The following is a 15,607-nucleotide window of genomic DNA, read 5'->3' on the forward strand; positions in this document are numbered from 1 at the left end:
TGTGCTTCCAGAATGGACAAGTTCTTTGAGTTTGTAAGGGATGGTTGTGTATAATAAGTGATACACTTGAAAATCACCCTAACCTGGTCCTTTGTATGTTAAATGCACATCAGGATGCTGAGTTCTTGAAAGCAGACCACTGTTGTGCATTCTGTGGTGTTCTTGATTCCCCGGTTTGGCAGGGTAGAAAGCAGGGTCTGCTTTAGCTCTCTGGAATAAATTTCTGATGAGGAACAGGCAGGGTTCTTTTCATTACCTGAGGCTCCCTCATTTGTCTTGTTACATCCTGTATCAAAAAAACCCAAAAAAACCCATTATTATACAAAGAGTTTGTTATAGTGGCCTTTCAGTTAATTCTTGATGCAAAGGCAGTGTAGGTTGATGCAGAAGAACCTGTGGATGCATAGCAGGAGCACTGTAGGATGTGGGAAATGGATTTCTCTTCCTGATTTCTGGTTCCCTGAAGAACTGGAGCAGAAACCAGCTGTGCTACTGCCTGTGCTGCACCTGCACAGAGGGAGAAAATTCTCCCTTGAGCTGGGATGGGCACTGCCTGTTGTCACACCATCCTTGGTGTTGCCTGACTCTATAAATACATTCCCAGCAGGAATAATCTCCTGGCAGTTTGTCATGGAAGGCCAGTGTCAGTCCCAATATCAGGCTGGCAGGAATTTACTTGTGGTGTGTATCTGATTTCTGTACTGTCCGTGGACATCTGTTGTGGAAAGAACTTTTTTGCCAACTGCTATGTAAGTAGCACATGCCAAACACCTCAGGAAGTTATCAAAAGGACAGGAAAAATGCAGATACTCTGTTAAAAATTCTGTTGTATGTTTTTGCACAGATGCTACCATTTTTTTAGATTAATTCCTTGTTTTAAACTGCTCATTGAATACGAATGTGGTTCTCCCATTTCCTTCTCTCCCTGTAGCAGTCCTTCCCTCAGGAATGAATCAGGTCTTTTTTAATAAATATGGAAGAACTCAGCCAGAAGTATTAAATCACATGCTATAAAAATAATCTAAGGCTTTAAACCTGTGATACTTCATTTTCTGATGAAACTGTTCATGGGTGATCTGAACTCTTTCCAAAACAGTTTTATTTCCTTTTAGATGCCCCCAAGCCACCCACAGAAGAGACCTACATTCGCTCAGATGAGTACGGGACTTCTGCGAGGTTCAAAAGATCATCTGCTAAAATTCAGAAAAATGGAAGTCTGAATGTTGAAACCCTTGTTGTGGCAGATAAAAAGATGGTGGAGAAACATGGCAAGGAAAATGTAACAACATATATCCTAACAGTCATGAACATGGTAAGGTGGGGTGTCACTGAGGCGTCTTTCCTCTGGGGAATATTGGTGTGTCAGAGTGGGATCTTTCATTAGACAAATACTGATGACAACAAGAGCAGAGACACCTCATGCAAGCCTTTCTTCAAGCCTCATCTAATGTAGTACTTTATCAAAATCCTTTAAATACACATCTTTAGAACATCACAGATCTGGCAACAGTACTGTAAAGAAAAATAATTAGAAATTATTTAAAATGTTAAATTTTAAAATGCTTCCTGTATAGTAGAAAAAAGACGGATGCTCCGAAATTGATGCTTTCATTTAATATCATGAAGCTTTATCTTTTTCATCTCACGTCTCCTAGAAACACTTATTTGAGAAAGCACAAATATATTTCTATAAAATTGATATCATTTGACTAGAAATATGTTTTCCTGCATGGCCTTGCTGTTTACTTTTGTACGGCAAAACTTGAGCTTGAACTTTGGCCTTAATTACACTTGATCCAGGAGAGCAAGAACAGATCAAAGCCCATTGGAGTCAATAGAAGGTTTTTGACTAAGTATAGTTTGGGACATAATTGCTTCTGGTTTGAGCTCTTTTGGGTTAATCCTACAAGGTGTCTAACTCCATAAGTTAGTACTGAAAATTGAAGTCCAAGATAATAACTCAGTACATATGTTTAATCTATTAAAAAAGGATTATGCATGTAGGTGATATTTCCTCTCCCATAATCATTGCAGGTCTCTAGTCTGTTTAAGGATGGAACAATTGGAAGTGATATAAACATTATTGTTGTGAGCCTGCTTCTTTTGGAACATGAGCCTGTAAGTTGTGTCAGAATTTTTGTCTGAGTTACTTCATTTGCTGCTGTTCATTGGGAGCATTGGGTGCTCCCATGTTGTGTGCAGGGAGGTTTCTTAAGGCATAGAGTGTGAGAACAAGATTAAAACTGCCAAAATCTCCAAAATGACACTTTCTGCTTTTCACTGCTTCTTGGGTTTTGATTCTAAATTCTTCATTTAATATAAATATTCTTTAGAAACATTGAAATGCTTCCAGTAAGATAAAACCTAACATTTTCGAGCGTTTCCTTGAGGAGAAATGGCTGGAATGAGAAATCTATTTAATGAGTATTTAAATAAATGGAATAATTTTGAACTGGTCTTTCCAAGGCGTGGTGATCAGAAATGGCAAGGAGTCAGAAGTCCCAAACTGAAGAAAACATGTAACAAAAGTTGGGAGCAGAGCCAATTCTTGTGTCAAGGGTGCTGAGACAAAAAAAGACAAAAATCACTTTTGCTGAAAAGAAACTTATGAAGGGTTGAGCTACTTGGATAATACTCTTCTTCCCCAGCAATTACAATACATTATCATCACAATATTGAATATGGCTTGGTGTTCAGCATTCTCAGAAATCAAATATATTTGTACACTAATTCCAGCCACCAGCTTTGGAAATATCTATGTTTCTGGGGAGAGGCCCAGTTTTGTTTTACAGTTGTAAGAAATTCCCTCATCAGCTGACTCAGCCATCACAGACAGTTAACATGGGAACACATAAGCTGATGTGGAACAAATATGAAATATTAACTCCCCTTTCCCTAAGCAGCTGTTACTCTTTCAATCTTTCTCACGCGCTGCTGGAAACACCTTGTCTGTGTGTCTGTGTGTCCATCCCTCCCTGCAGGGCGGGCTGCTGATCAACCACCACGCTGACCAGTCCCTGAACAGCTTCTGCCAGTGGCAGTCTGCCCTGGTTGGGAAGAACGGGAAGCGCCACGACCACGCCATCCTCCTGACGGGCTTTGACATCTGCTCCTGGAAGAACGAGCCCTGTGACACTCTAGGTGTGACACCAAACCATGGGTGGGACACCTGGGGCTGCCCACAGCACGAGCTGAGCTGGTTTCAAATATAAACGTGCCCTGTGACACTCTAGGTGTGACACCAAACCATGGGTGGGACACCTGGGGCTGCCCACAGCAGGAGCTGAGCTGGTTTCAAATACAGAGTCCATTTTTGCACATTGTGTGTCTTGATGTTGGTCTTCTTGAAGAGGACAGGACAGTATTATTTTTGGATTGTCACCTCTTCAAGGAATATTTTTTTATTTTGAGAATATTTCTCAATTTTTGTTTCTCTATTATTATTATTTATTTCTCTATTTATTATTATTTCTCTATTTATTATTATTTATTTCTCTACTTTTATTTCTCTATTTATATTTCTCTATTTTTATTTTCTTTCTGTGACTGCTTGCAGGTTTTTTTTTTTGCATGGGATTCCTCCCTAATTGGAGAGCAGTAAAGGCATGGTGGGGTGGGTTGGGGGGAGAATAATTTTTACAAATAAAGTGTAGTTGGAGAGGTTAGATTTGATTTATACTTTTTATATAGGAATTCCTTAATTGTCAAATAAAAGTCTGCTGTAATTCCTCCATGATAAACCTGATGGAGTAGACAAGTGTCTCTGTGTGCCAAAATAAACTGGCTTATTAGGACCAGTGCAGATGATATGTGAATTTGGAATTCTGTAGAGGAACAAGCTATTTTACTGCTTCCTTCCTTCCATTCCTCCAGGATTTGCACCCATCAGTGGCATGTGCAGCAAATACCGCAGCTGCACCATTAATGAGGACACAGGCCTTGGACTGGCTTTTACAATTGCTCATGAATCTGGACACAAGTAAGTTTCTTCTTCTGTAAACAAATATGTAAGTGAATTGAAACATTGCCTATTTAATATAAATCAGTTAAATACAGATCATTTGGATTGGCACATTCTAAATATAAATCATTTGGAAGCCCAGGGAGTGGTCATGAACAGGGTTCCATCCAGCTGGGGGCTGGTCACCAGTGGTGTTCTGCTGGGCTCAGAACAAGCCAGGCCTCTTTAATACTTTGAGATTCCCACACTGCTCCCATATTCTGGTAGACAAATCCATTCTGGTATCCCTCTGGTTGCTCCAAAAAGAGAGGGGTTGCTGCAGGTTACTGCAGCTTCACTGGAGAGGGGTGATCTCTCTGAGTCTCTTGGAGGTCTCCTTTTCCCAGAAAATCCAGTTTTTCATAAAGAACTTTGAACCTGTCTTTTGTTCTCTCTACCTGTTTAATGACTGATTTGCTTAAAACCCACCTTTGTACGGTTTCTGCCTTTTTGTATTTATGTCCATTGGATTTCCATTTGTTTTCTACTGTAGAAAGACTGTAATTTTCTTAGAACCTGGTGTCTCTCATACAAAACCAGTAATAATCTTTCGTGGAGCTTCAGCTATTCTTCAGATTGTTGAATTAAATCTAAACAAGGGGATCAGGTTTTGTTCTGCTGTTTTTTCTCCCAATAATTTTGAGTTACCTTTCCACAACTTTGTGCATGGTTTTGACTTCCAGTTTAGCACAGTTCAAGCTGGAGCCTGTCTCCCCACTGGCAGTAGAGAAGCAGACTTTCTCTGTGTGGGACAAACCTAACATCAAGGCTTAGTTAAAAGGTCTTTATTTTTCAGCAACATAAATGCACAGAAAACCTTTGGAAAGCAGTGGTGCTGCATTCTGCTGATTGGTCAAGGCATGAAGCCTTCCCATTCTGCCTGACTGCTTCAGCACTATTCAGTTTTCATTGCCCTGATGTGCTCTGCAGCGCACACTATGACCTAATGTCTACACGAGTGACCCTTTCACAGGTTTGTGTGCATCTGAAGGGAAGCAAGGAATTAAAGAGTAATCCAGCTGCCACTGAGGCCTGTGGGAATTGTGCCAAAGCATTCAAAGAACCAGATATGCAATGTGAATATTGTGTGATCCTCCTGTCAAGCTAATGCAGTTTCACTGACCTCAGTACATTTTTAATGCCCTTCCATCAGTATTAGGGGAGAATGAGGCCCATAGCTTATTTTTCAAGAATTATCCCATTTAGTCTCTTGATGTTCTCTTCCCTTTTTATTTCTTCTTATTTGCTTTGAGAGAGTCAAACTGGAATTTTATTTTTTTTTTTTCTTTTTTCACCACTGCCTTTGATTCACATATTATTCCACCTTTCCTTGGTATACTTTCATGCTCCTAATAAAATGCATCTTATCTCTTGGGAAAAGCCTGTGCCAGACACAAAATGTCTTTATGATCATTTGTCATGTTCATGGTCCTGAGACTACCTGAAATGTGATGTGAGACAACAGAAGTTTGTTTCTGTGATGCAGAGATTCTTGGAAGGAAAAAATCTGTGACAGCTTTGGGGGTGCTGAGGTGCACTGTGAATGTATTAACCAAAGGTTTCACAGGGGGTAATATCACACTCTGTGATCCACTGAAAGCTTCAGTGGTTAAACATTTTTCTGTTTTGTTAGACATTTTAATGATTTTCTAAAGTTTGTGTTTTTACCTGAAACCTTAATGGCTCCTCTGGGTGTTCAAAGCCCATTGTGTCAGTGGGATATAAACTGGGGGTTCTCTGGCTGCAGAGCAGGGGAGCACAGTGTTTTATGAAGGACTCTAAAACACTGCCTCAATTGGTACTTTTTTTGTCCCTTTATAGGAAGAGCCATATATTTTAGGAAGTTTGGAGCCTCAGCTGGTGGCAACACATGCAGTAACTCTGATGAGCCTGTAATGATTTATAGCAGGAGAGGCTTGAGTCCAGTAAATGAGATATTCCCTGCACATGCACAGATTACATTTATAAAGTCGCCAGTGTTCTACAATATTGAAGTAACAGATGATGAAATTTCTATCCCAAACACATTGAAATTCACAGATGTCCCATACAGTCAGTAAAATCAGAACAGGGAAAGGAAAACCTCTAAAAATTATCTTTATTACATCAATAAAATCCCTATAATTTGTAATTATAATGTGATTTTTTTATTATTGCTTATTATTTTTTTATATCATCCTAACCTCTCCTAGTGAAAGCAGGACCTCCTGATGCTCAGACTGAGCAAAACACCCCATAAGAGGCAGTTTTCCTAGTAAGAGGCACTATTCCCATTAAACAGTTCCAGTCTAGACAAAATGACACTGTATAACAAAGGTGAGGAAACCAATGTGATTTGCCTGAGATAATATAGCAAGTTAGTGGCTAAAATTAGAAAAAATAATATTTTTGTATTCATACTTCTGTATTCTAGTCATTCACACCCATTTCCTTTGCTACAGCTGGAGCTCTGTAGCTCTTCCCCCTGCTCAGGAAGGCAGTTTTGGTGTGTAAAGCACATTCCTGTGGGTGGTGTTTCCCTGGATTGTGATCTCCACAGCGTTCATGTCAGCAGGCATTGTCCCTGCAGGGACAGGCTCACTCTGCTGTGCAGGTTGTAAGCTGGCAGATCCCTAGGAAAGGACAAGTGTGGCTGAACACAGGATCTGTGGTGTCCATGGGACTGTCCTGCTTTGGGAAATGGGTACACTGGGAAACCCTGGCACAGGCTGCAGCTCCTCTGTGCAGGGCCCTGTCACTGCCTCCCTGTGCTGCACCAGTGTGGCTCTTCCTTGGAGCCTGACCATCCTTTCCCATCAGTGTGGGGTGACAAAAATTGCTGCTAATTAAAACTTATACCAATGCTAATTTGAATGGTGCATAAGTTTTCATCTCTTTGGAATGACTGGGATGAACTCCACCTTCCCTGTGATGTTCAAGCATAGAGCTTTTACCCAAAAAGTGTTTCTTTTCCCCCATATCTTTTCTTGCTTCTGTTTAATCTAGACTTTCTCTCTCCCACCTGGTTCTCTTTCCAGCTTTGGGATGATTCATGATGGAGAAGGAAATGCTTGTAGAAAAGCTGAGGGAAATATTATGTCTCCCACACTCACTGGAAACAATGGAGTGTTTTCTTGGTCTGTGTGCAGCAGGCAGTATCTCAACAAATTTCTCAGGTAGGTCAGATGTAAATCTGGGCCAGTGCCAGGGAATGCAGCTTTAGAAATTGGGCTTGAATTCTTGAACAGCATAAAAATTACTGAAGTGTGAAATTCTCCTGCTTTAAAATGTGCTCAAACCCTTGCAGTGTGTGAGCCCACAGGCTCGGGCTGCTGCAGCAGTGAGGTGGTGGGGCCTGGAAGGACTTTTTTGTCCTGCCTTGTTTCAAATGCAGGAGCTTCACCCTCCAGGAATACCCTGCAGTAATGACTGGCATGTCATTCTTTCCCAGGCATTCCTGTCAGCAGCTGGGTTTATTAGAGAATGAGTAGGAAGCGTACACAAAAGAGGGCAGACTCAGTGGTACCAAAGTCATTACAAAATGTAAATTAACATCAGTGGCCTTTCTCACTGGAGTTTCTCTCCTGATCTAGCTCATGTCACCAGTAAAGGCCATTTTACATTTTTCACATCCTGTTTCTGGGAGAAACAAAAAAGGAGAAAGGGAAGGTTGTCAGGTTTTTTCCCAGTGTATTGTCATTACTCAGCGATGCCTTTAGAGGAACTGTTCTTCAATCACTCTTTAATTCATGATTACATTAAACTTTCCCTTATTTTATTTTGTTATTCATGGGTAGAATATATAGAAATACTAAAAATTTTGTAGGAAGTATTTTGAGCAAGAGCAACACAGGCATTTTAGATATTAATTCCTTAGAGTGAGAAGCAGGCACCTTGGTAGTTATGTGGATCTGGTCCTTGAATTCCCAGTCAATATCTTTGAGTAGCAGCCAGAAAAGGTAAAAATGGAGTTCTGGGGCTTTTTTCATGCTGCAGTGATGAAATATATTTTTTGTACAGAAGTGAATTGCAAGTTAAAAAGTCATTTGAGCCCTCCATGCTGCCATATGGTCCCAGAGACTGACACTTGGAGGCAAATCCAGCATGGAGTGACCTTCTGTGCACAGGGGCTGCCAGGCAGAGAGGAAGGGGAGGAGGTGGAGCTGGGAGCTGTGCTCTGCACAAACCAGAGCACACACCCTGCTGCAGCCTCCTGGAGCTCCACACAGGGCAGATGCTGCAATGGGACGCTGTGCCTGCTGCTTCTGCTGGCTCCTCGTTTGGGGAATCCAATGATGAGAAAGAGGCAGAGGAGGGCAGCTTGCTCTTGGTTATCCAGGAATACAGGGAGGCAAGGAATTTGGCATCACTCCTTCTTGTTGTCACAACAGCCCCAGAGCCTGGGAATTGCTGCTTCCTTAAAACTTTGCAGGTCAGGCTACCAACAAGATGTCAAGAACTTTTGGCTCCTACACATAGATATTCTTGTTTCAGAGCATACCTCTAAAACGAGTTAAAGGCACTGTATGCCATATGTATTTGTGCTGGTCTGTAGCAAATTAAAATATTTTGATGTCAAGATCATAGTCCTGATTAATTTACCTTCTCATTATAGTACAGCTCAAGCTGCCTGCCTGATTGATGAACCCAAGCAAACAGGACAGTATAAATACCCTGACAAACTGCCAGGGCAGATCTATGATGCTGATACCCAGTGCAAATGGCAATTTGGAATGAAAGCAAAACTGTGCAACCTCAGCTTTGTAAAGGTACCTATCCATGCACTTTTGGGAATTTACAATGGCATGAGAGAACTGCAGTACACTGAAAAAGTACAAGTACAGGTCTCTTCTGAGGCCTGGGCTATTTCTCTGCCTTATCTGGCTTGGCAATTTGCTTTGAAGGTACTGGCCTCTTTTGAGGAATATCCCAGCCCCAGGGGAGTTTCAGAAGGAAATGTGTTCCTTCCAGGAGTCATAAGGGGGGCACTTGAATCCACACGAGCCATGAACCCTTGCCTGCTGTGCTAAGGGAAATTAGCAGGCAGTGGAGTTTTGATCAAAGCTTGTGTGGGGTAAGAAGGACTCAGTTTCTTGTGTTTTACTTTGATGACAGCAAAAAGTCTGGGGGAGATCTATGGGGTTATTTTAGAGCAATGAAATGTAACTTATACTCTTGACTTCATGATGGATGATTAATTTAGATTAACCTATTGTTTTAATGACTGTTACACTCCTTACTGGTCTCTTCAGAGAGGGCATTTTTAAAAATAAGCTGGAGTGCTCATTCTGAAAAAAGATATGGTAATTTCTTTTACTCCTGTTATTATCCTGGAGTATTTTGATTTATTATATACTAACTACATTATTCAAGGGCCGGCAGCTGTGTTTCTTCCACAGCTAATAGACAAGGAAGAGGGAGTGAACAGCACAGTGCACAGAATGCCTTTCCAGATATCTTCTGTGGTTTAGAAAAATCTTGTCTCTTCACAGTGTTATAGTCCCTGCAGACACAATGAAATTTTAGCCATGAACATTTTAACACTGTTTGTATTCTATTATAATCTCACACTCAATATAATTTTAAGAAATATATAGTGAAATAGTGCATAAACAAGAAGGCACATCTGTGCTAGGAAACTTTAACCCAGGCTTTTCCAAATTCAGACAAGTTTATTTATATGTCTTTTAAGGTAGCCAAAGCATGTTTCATTGGGTACTCTTTTTAAATACCAGGAAATAATGGAAATTATGAGCACTATAGTGAGTACTGTTTCCTTTTCAGGATATCTGCAAATCCCTTTGGTGTCACAAAGTGGGTCACAGGTGTGAGACAAAGTTCATGCCCGCAGCAGAAGGAACAGCTTGTGGCATAAGTATGGTAAGTTGCTTTATAAATAAAATATTGTCATCCTAACTTGAGTTTAGACTGTGTTTGGTCAAATACAAGGTCCCATCAAGACCAGATTTAGCTAGATCCCTCCAGATTTACCATCCTGGACTTTGAGATTGCTTTGTAAATGATTCCACTGTGATGCATACTCAGGATTTGGCCTCCCAGTGGTACCTGGCTGATGGCAGGGCCTGGTGCCTCTCCCAAGGAGCTGTGGGATCAGATATCTCTGGTAAATATAAATCAGTAAGAAAATACATGAATTATAACAAGAGTTAGATCAATGTTTCCAATTCCACTCTGATATGAGCATAGCTGAAGCCATACTGTTTGCTGTACAGACTAAGACCATATTTTCATCAGAGATAACCACTAAAAGAGCTTATTTGTTAGAGTCAAACCTCCTAATTTAAACCTCCACTCATCTTATTTGTTTGTATTTACCCTCATTTTTTTGCATTTATTTGAGTTGAACCTTCTAATTTATTCTCATTTATAGTTATGTAAAATATTTTCTTTACCTGACAGATTTCTTCCAGCAGAACATTGCTTTGATTTTGAAGTTACTGACAAATATTCTATTTTGCTTTTTCTCTTTGTGCAATATTTCCAAATTGAATCATGAAAAGAGCAGAATTCTGGGAGGCTCTGTGTAAATTAGATGGGAAGTGTTGAGGCTCTGCAGCTCAGGGTCATAAAGTAACATGGGTTTTTGGGGGAAGAGTAAGGTGAAAGAGCACTCTTCAAGAGCACGGTTTTGAAAATTTGCTACCCCAGGGATCTTCAACTCAAAACTTGGACTGATATTAGAACATTAGTAATGTGTGCCACTGTACGGATCAATGTCCCGCTGCAGAGTCCTTGTCCTGCTGCGCGCCATTCATTGAGTTCAGTGGGCAACCGCGTTAGGATCAAGCATTAGAGCTTTTAAATGTGGGGTGATTTTTTCCCTTTTGTGCCTGTCCCAGGGCGTGCTGACTGTGTTTGTGTGCCTGTCTCGCAGTGGTGTCGCAGAGGACAGTGTGTGCAGTACGGGGAGCACGGGCCCAAGCCCGTCCATGGCCAGTGGTCCGCCTGGTCCCAGTGGTCCGAGTGCTCGCGCACCTGCGGAGGGGGCGTCACCTACCAGGAAAGACACTGCAATAATCCAAAGTAAGGCACAGATATGGAAAGGTCGTGTTTGTGCTCCATTCATGTTCCTAGGGCAGGGAACGAGCACAGTCCCCATTTCTGCAGGGGATGTTTGTAATGCTTTCTCCCGTGTCCAGCACGAGCAGCCATAGGGGGCAGACACTTCTGTGCCCGGGCACCAGAAAGCAGAGCCTGGCTGCAGACTGCGGCAGCTCGTCAACATCCCCACTTGCTTCCTTTATTTTGGGATGCTACAGTTTATCAAATACCTGCAGATCTAAGGAAACACTGTATAGACACTTTTACATTGTACACTTTTACATTTTACATTTAAGGAAGCACCATACGGACATTTTTTACCGCTAACAGCCCAAGATCAAGAGAAAAAGATCTTAAAAACCATTAAGACTTCTCCTGAGATCACATTATCCAGGATGATAAGGACAGATGTCTTTGCATTCTATCTTTGCATGTTCTTTGCATTCTTTTATATTTCATGAGTCAAATGAAAGTTGCTGAACTCTGGAATGGTGTGCTAACTCATGAAACATTTCTTTATTTGCCTCTAGTTATTATCTTATCTCTGTAAATACTATTCATTATAATAAGCATTTCAAAGTAAATTAAAAGTGTTAGCTGACCAGCATCTTTCCCAAGTACTCAACTCACTACAAGCTTACAAGAAAAGAAAGATTTCCCTGTTCTATTTCATACACAAATTCAGCAGACATAGACACATGTATTCCTCATTGCACACAGTAAAAGCAGCATTTAAACTGCAGTAATAAAAAACAGAGAAAATATGACACAGTTTATATGAGGCTGTAAAGAAGCCTCTCATCTACTATACAGAGCTGCAGTATAATATCCATGCTTCATATACTGTGTTATAGGAGAATGTGAGTTAGTTAAAATAGTCTTTATTACCCTCAGTCAAGCCAATTTTTACAGATCCGTAGCAGAGTGTTTTGTCAAACTTTTTTGCTGTTTCTCAGTTCATTTTCATAAATAAAATTACTTGGATATTTTCCTTTGTTAAGCAGTTTAGCACAAGAATGCAGGGTCTCAGAGGCCATATGTATATATTTTGGTTTTCCTGCTTTGGTCCCTGCTTTTCTTGCTGAATGGGTATGGCTGCACATTGTTCTCTGCATTTCTGCATAAACTCCCCCTTGCTCTCGTTGTGTGACAGGAGAATGTCCAGTAGTGGAAATGGTTCAGTTTGGTGCATGGTGTGATTTATAAAGATTTCTGGGAGCTTCAAACAGAATCTCCTCACCATGAAGTGTGGCATCTGCTGTAGCATTTAGAACTTTCCTTCAGAGTGAACTGTCTGTTCTAATGAAGTAAGAACTGATGTCACCAAATCATACTTGCTACCAGAGCTGGATCATGTTTTCACTAGATTTAATTCCATTATATTAGTGATAATCCAGTTAGGGCAAAGAGAAAATGGTATAATTCTCTCCCAGAGTTACATTGATGGAATGACAGGAGTATAAATAAGGCACACAACAGTGCACAAATGTCCAGGTAGCTGTGTTTGACATCACAGCATTTTGTATGAATGTGGAATCAGAAGAAAAATAATATCATCTGTTTTCAATGCCACACAGAATGATTTAAGGACTAGTCCCTGTTCATTGTTAACCTCTAAAAAGTCAAAATAATGATTCCTTTCTTTCTGAATTTCTGAAATGTATTTCAGATGTTTATATATTTTGATACATATATGTATGTTATTTTATATGTTATATATTTATGTCACTTTTCCTAATCCAGATTTGTGTAGGAGCTGATGTTTGTTTTGTTCAAAAGCTTGATAGATGATTTTGGAGAGCGAAATTTTGAAAATGACCAAGAATGTCATTTCTGAAAATTAGATTAGAACAAGGGTGTGGGTCTGTGAAGAACTGACTGGACTCTAAAATGTAATCACAATGATTGACATCTTATGAACATTGATGGAAATATCTCAGTTTCTGGTGATTTAAAAGTGACCCACGTTACCAGAAATTTAAGGGCAAGTGAGGAAGACAGCATGAGGCTGCTGTGAGTGAAAATCTTGGTACCTGTGGGAGTTTGTGAAATCCTCTTGCAAATAATATCCAACCAATTCAATTCCCGTCCTCCTGCCAATTTTCAGGCAGCCCTTGTGACCACGCCCCAGCAGCTCTGGGTATGGCTTTGGAATTCCCACTGGAGCTGAGCACAAATTCTCACTGACAAACACCCAGGGGATCACCTGCCGTCCACAGAGCTGGGCAGATTTGCTAAAATCATTATGTTCCTGTAAATTGTCACAGTGTAATTTCATGGATCTGGTTTTCATACACCACAGCACTGTACAGTTGAGGTACTTTTCCAAGATAGAAATTGATTGCATAATTTAATAGTTTGGCTGGGAAAGAACCCGAAGAGTGCCCGAGAGATTTAAATGAGTACCTGAATCATATCTGTGGGACTGCATCCTACACCTCACAATAGTGCATTGTTCAGCAGAGCACAATGGAGTTGTAGGCATGTGTGCAGTCAAAAGACTGAACCAAAACTGCTTGAACACACTTTAGAAAATCTTTTGTATATAACATCTGTAATGGTGTTAACAGAAAATGTGAGATGTAAACTGATGCAACTTAATGATGACATTTAAAATACTTCTAAAAAACAAATACTGTGAAAGGCATTGTAGACCTTTCAGATTCATGCAGATTAATAGAGCTTTGTGATACTATCATAATATTGGCACAAGATCAGCAGAAGGGTTCTTACATGAAATTAAATGATTACAAAAAGTGAAAATGAGGAGTCTGGAATTTCACAGCCTTAATTCATTTGGTATTGCATGAAATACTTTCTTTGATCGCATGAATTTCAGGATTTCTCACTCTGTGTTGTGTTGCAGTGAATGCCATGGTTTAGGAATTCTACCCCTAAAAGGGTACCCTAGAATTAATTTAAGCTACTCTTGTAGCATTTTAGTGTTTGAGTCTTATATGGAGTGGAGTACTTACCATTTTGCACTCAGACTCCTTTTCCAAATCTATATTTGGAGACTTTTCTTGTTGGATTTCTCACCAAATTTCTCCCTTTTCCAATTATCCTCAGCCAGACCTGATGCAGGCCACCCTGTTTGTGCCAGTTCTGGAGGGGGTCACAGAGGGGTGAAAGCTTTAGGCTGTGTCTGTACTGGGGGAACTGTACCACTACAGAAATACTGGAATGTCCTTTGTGCAGGGCATCCCACTCTAAGTGTGGATGCACCAACAGCTTTCAGTCCCAAAACCTACTGGTGTTTCAAACATCCTGAAGAAAAGCATGATTTCCTCAGTGTGGATAACAGTATTTCCACAGGAATTTGTATTTGTAGATCTCCATCTCTTTTCCTGTGAATTACTTAACTCCTACTGACATCTTGTTGGTAAAAATGAAGGTGGAGAAGTTTCCATGGTTCTCAAGCCAACAGCTTCAGTAATGGGAATGTACTGTAATATTAAAATGCTGTAATGGAGCTGGGAAACAGAATGCCTCTTTCAGAGCTTTCTTAGTTTGGAGGAATTTTGTCCCATCCTTAAATGCAAGAGTGCGGCTGGAAATCACGATCTAGCCATAAATAATTCTATTATATTGCTTATTTGGTGGCATTTACTTGGAAAGAGATTGTTTCTTTTCCTTACACTAAAGCAGATTTGTTCTCTGGGGTTGAAGGAGGTCAAAAACCCTCCATGTGCTGAAGCTGTATAGAAAGTCTGTAGGGAATGGAGTCAGCACCCAACAGCTTGGCTGCCCTAACTCAAAGCTCTCACCAATTGCACAAAGTCAGCATAAACACTCCCTGATTTCACTGATGTTCCATATCCTCCCTGCCCTTCTCAGGCTGGATTGCCACCAGCTAGGACAGAAAATTTGGCTTTAAGGCCTTCACCGTCATATCCAGTATCAGTGTAGCTGGCAGGTGACCTCAGGAAAAGTCAGTGGAAGTTGTTGTGGTTTTTTCCACAGCACTGGTGATTTAACACAGTTTTAAACACAGTAACAGGTGGGTTTCCATCTCTTTCTCTGAAAGACTGTTTTGCAGCCCAGAATTCTGGAAAAGGCAGATATTGTGTAAGTAAAACATAAAAAAGGCAAGTCCCAGCTTGGTTAGAGGGTTAGACATATGGGAGTTAAAGCTGATTCCACAGCAAACAGAAGAAGCACCTGGATTTTCTCCTGCATGTTGCACAGAGCTGTCTCCCCGCTACTCCAGGCATGAGCAAGTCAGGAATTGCATGGGATCCTTGGATGTGGGGAATAGTTACAGCATAGTGTTCAGGGATCTCAACAAACAATATGTTTCAATTGCACATTCTATACTCTCAGAATTTTAAATCTTTGCTTTTAGTTAATATATCACTGTTATTCAGTATGTTTTATATTATTCTGGGTTTTTTCCTTAGTGTGTGTATAATATGGGCAAAGCTGTCCACTCAAAGTTTATATCTTGTCCTTCAAGTATGTAAGTTCCCAAATTTTTTAAAAAGTCATTATATAAATAAGTGCAAGCATAGCATTGGTACATTTCTTTTCACTTGATGCCAGGCATGTATAATACAACAAAGGATT

The 15,607-nt window shown here is 40.4% G+C and overlaps 1 protein-coding gene across 4 annotated transcripts in view; it reads left to right on the forward strand.

Moving 5' to 3' along the window:
• Positions 1-15,607, forward strand: part of ADAMTS18 (ADAM metallopeptidase with thrombospondin type 1 motif 18) — an 80,348-nt gene that overhangs the window by 31,284 nt on the left and 33,457 nt on the right. For all 4 annotated transcript variants that reach the window (XM_063167671.1, XM_063167668.1, XM_063167670.1 and 1 more), the window contains exons 5-12: positions 1,113-1,312; positions 2,035-2,118; positions 2,982-3,141; positions 3,874-3,979; positions 7,018-7,155; positions 8,595-8,748; positions 9,764-9,859; positions 10,875-11,023. In XM_063167671.1, coding sequence (XP_063023741.1) covers positions 1,113-1,312; positions 2,035-2,118; positions 2,982-3,141; positions 3,874-3,979; positions 7,018-7,155; positions 8,595-8,748; positions 9,764-9,859; positions 10,875-11,023 — 1,087 coding nt within the window. The remainder of the gene's footprint in view (positions 1-1,112; positions 1,313-2,034; positions 2,119-2,981; positions 3,142-3,873; positions 3,980-7,017; positions 7,156-8,594; positions 8,749-9,763; positions 9,860-10,874; positions 11,024-15,607) is intronic.

Source organism: Melospiza melodia, chromosome 13 (assembly GCF_035770615.1).
Source record: "Melospiza melodia melodia isolate bMelMel2 chromosome 13, bMelMel2.pri, whole genome shotgun sequence".
Lineage (NCBI taxonomy): Eukaryota > Metazoa > Chordata > Aves > Passeriformes > Passerellidae > Melospiza > Melospiza melodia.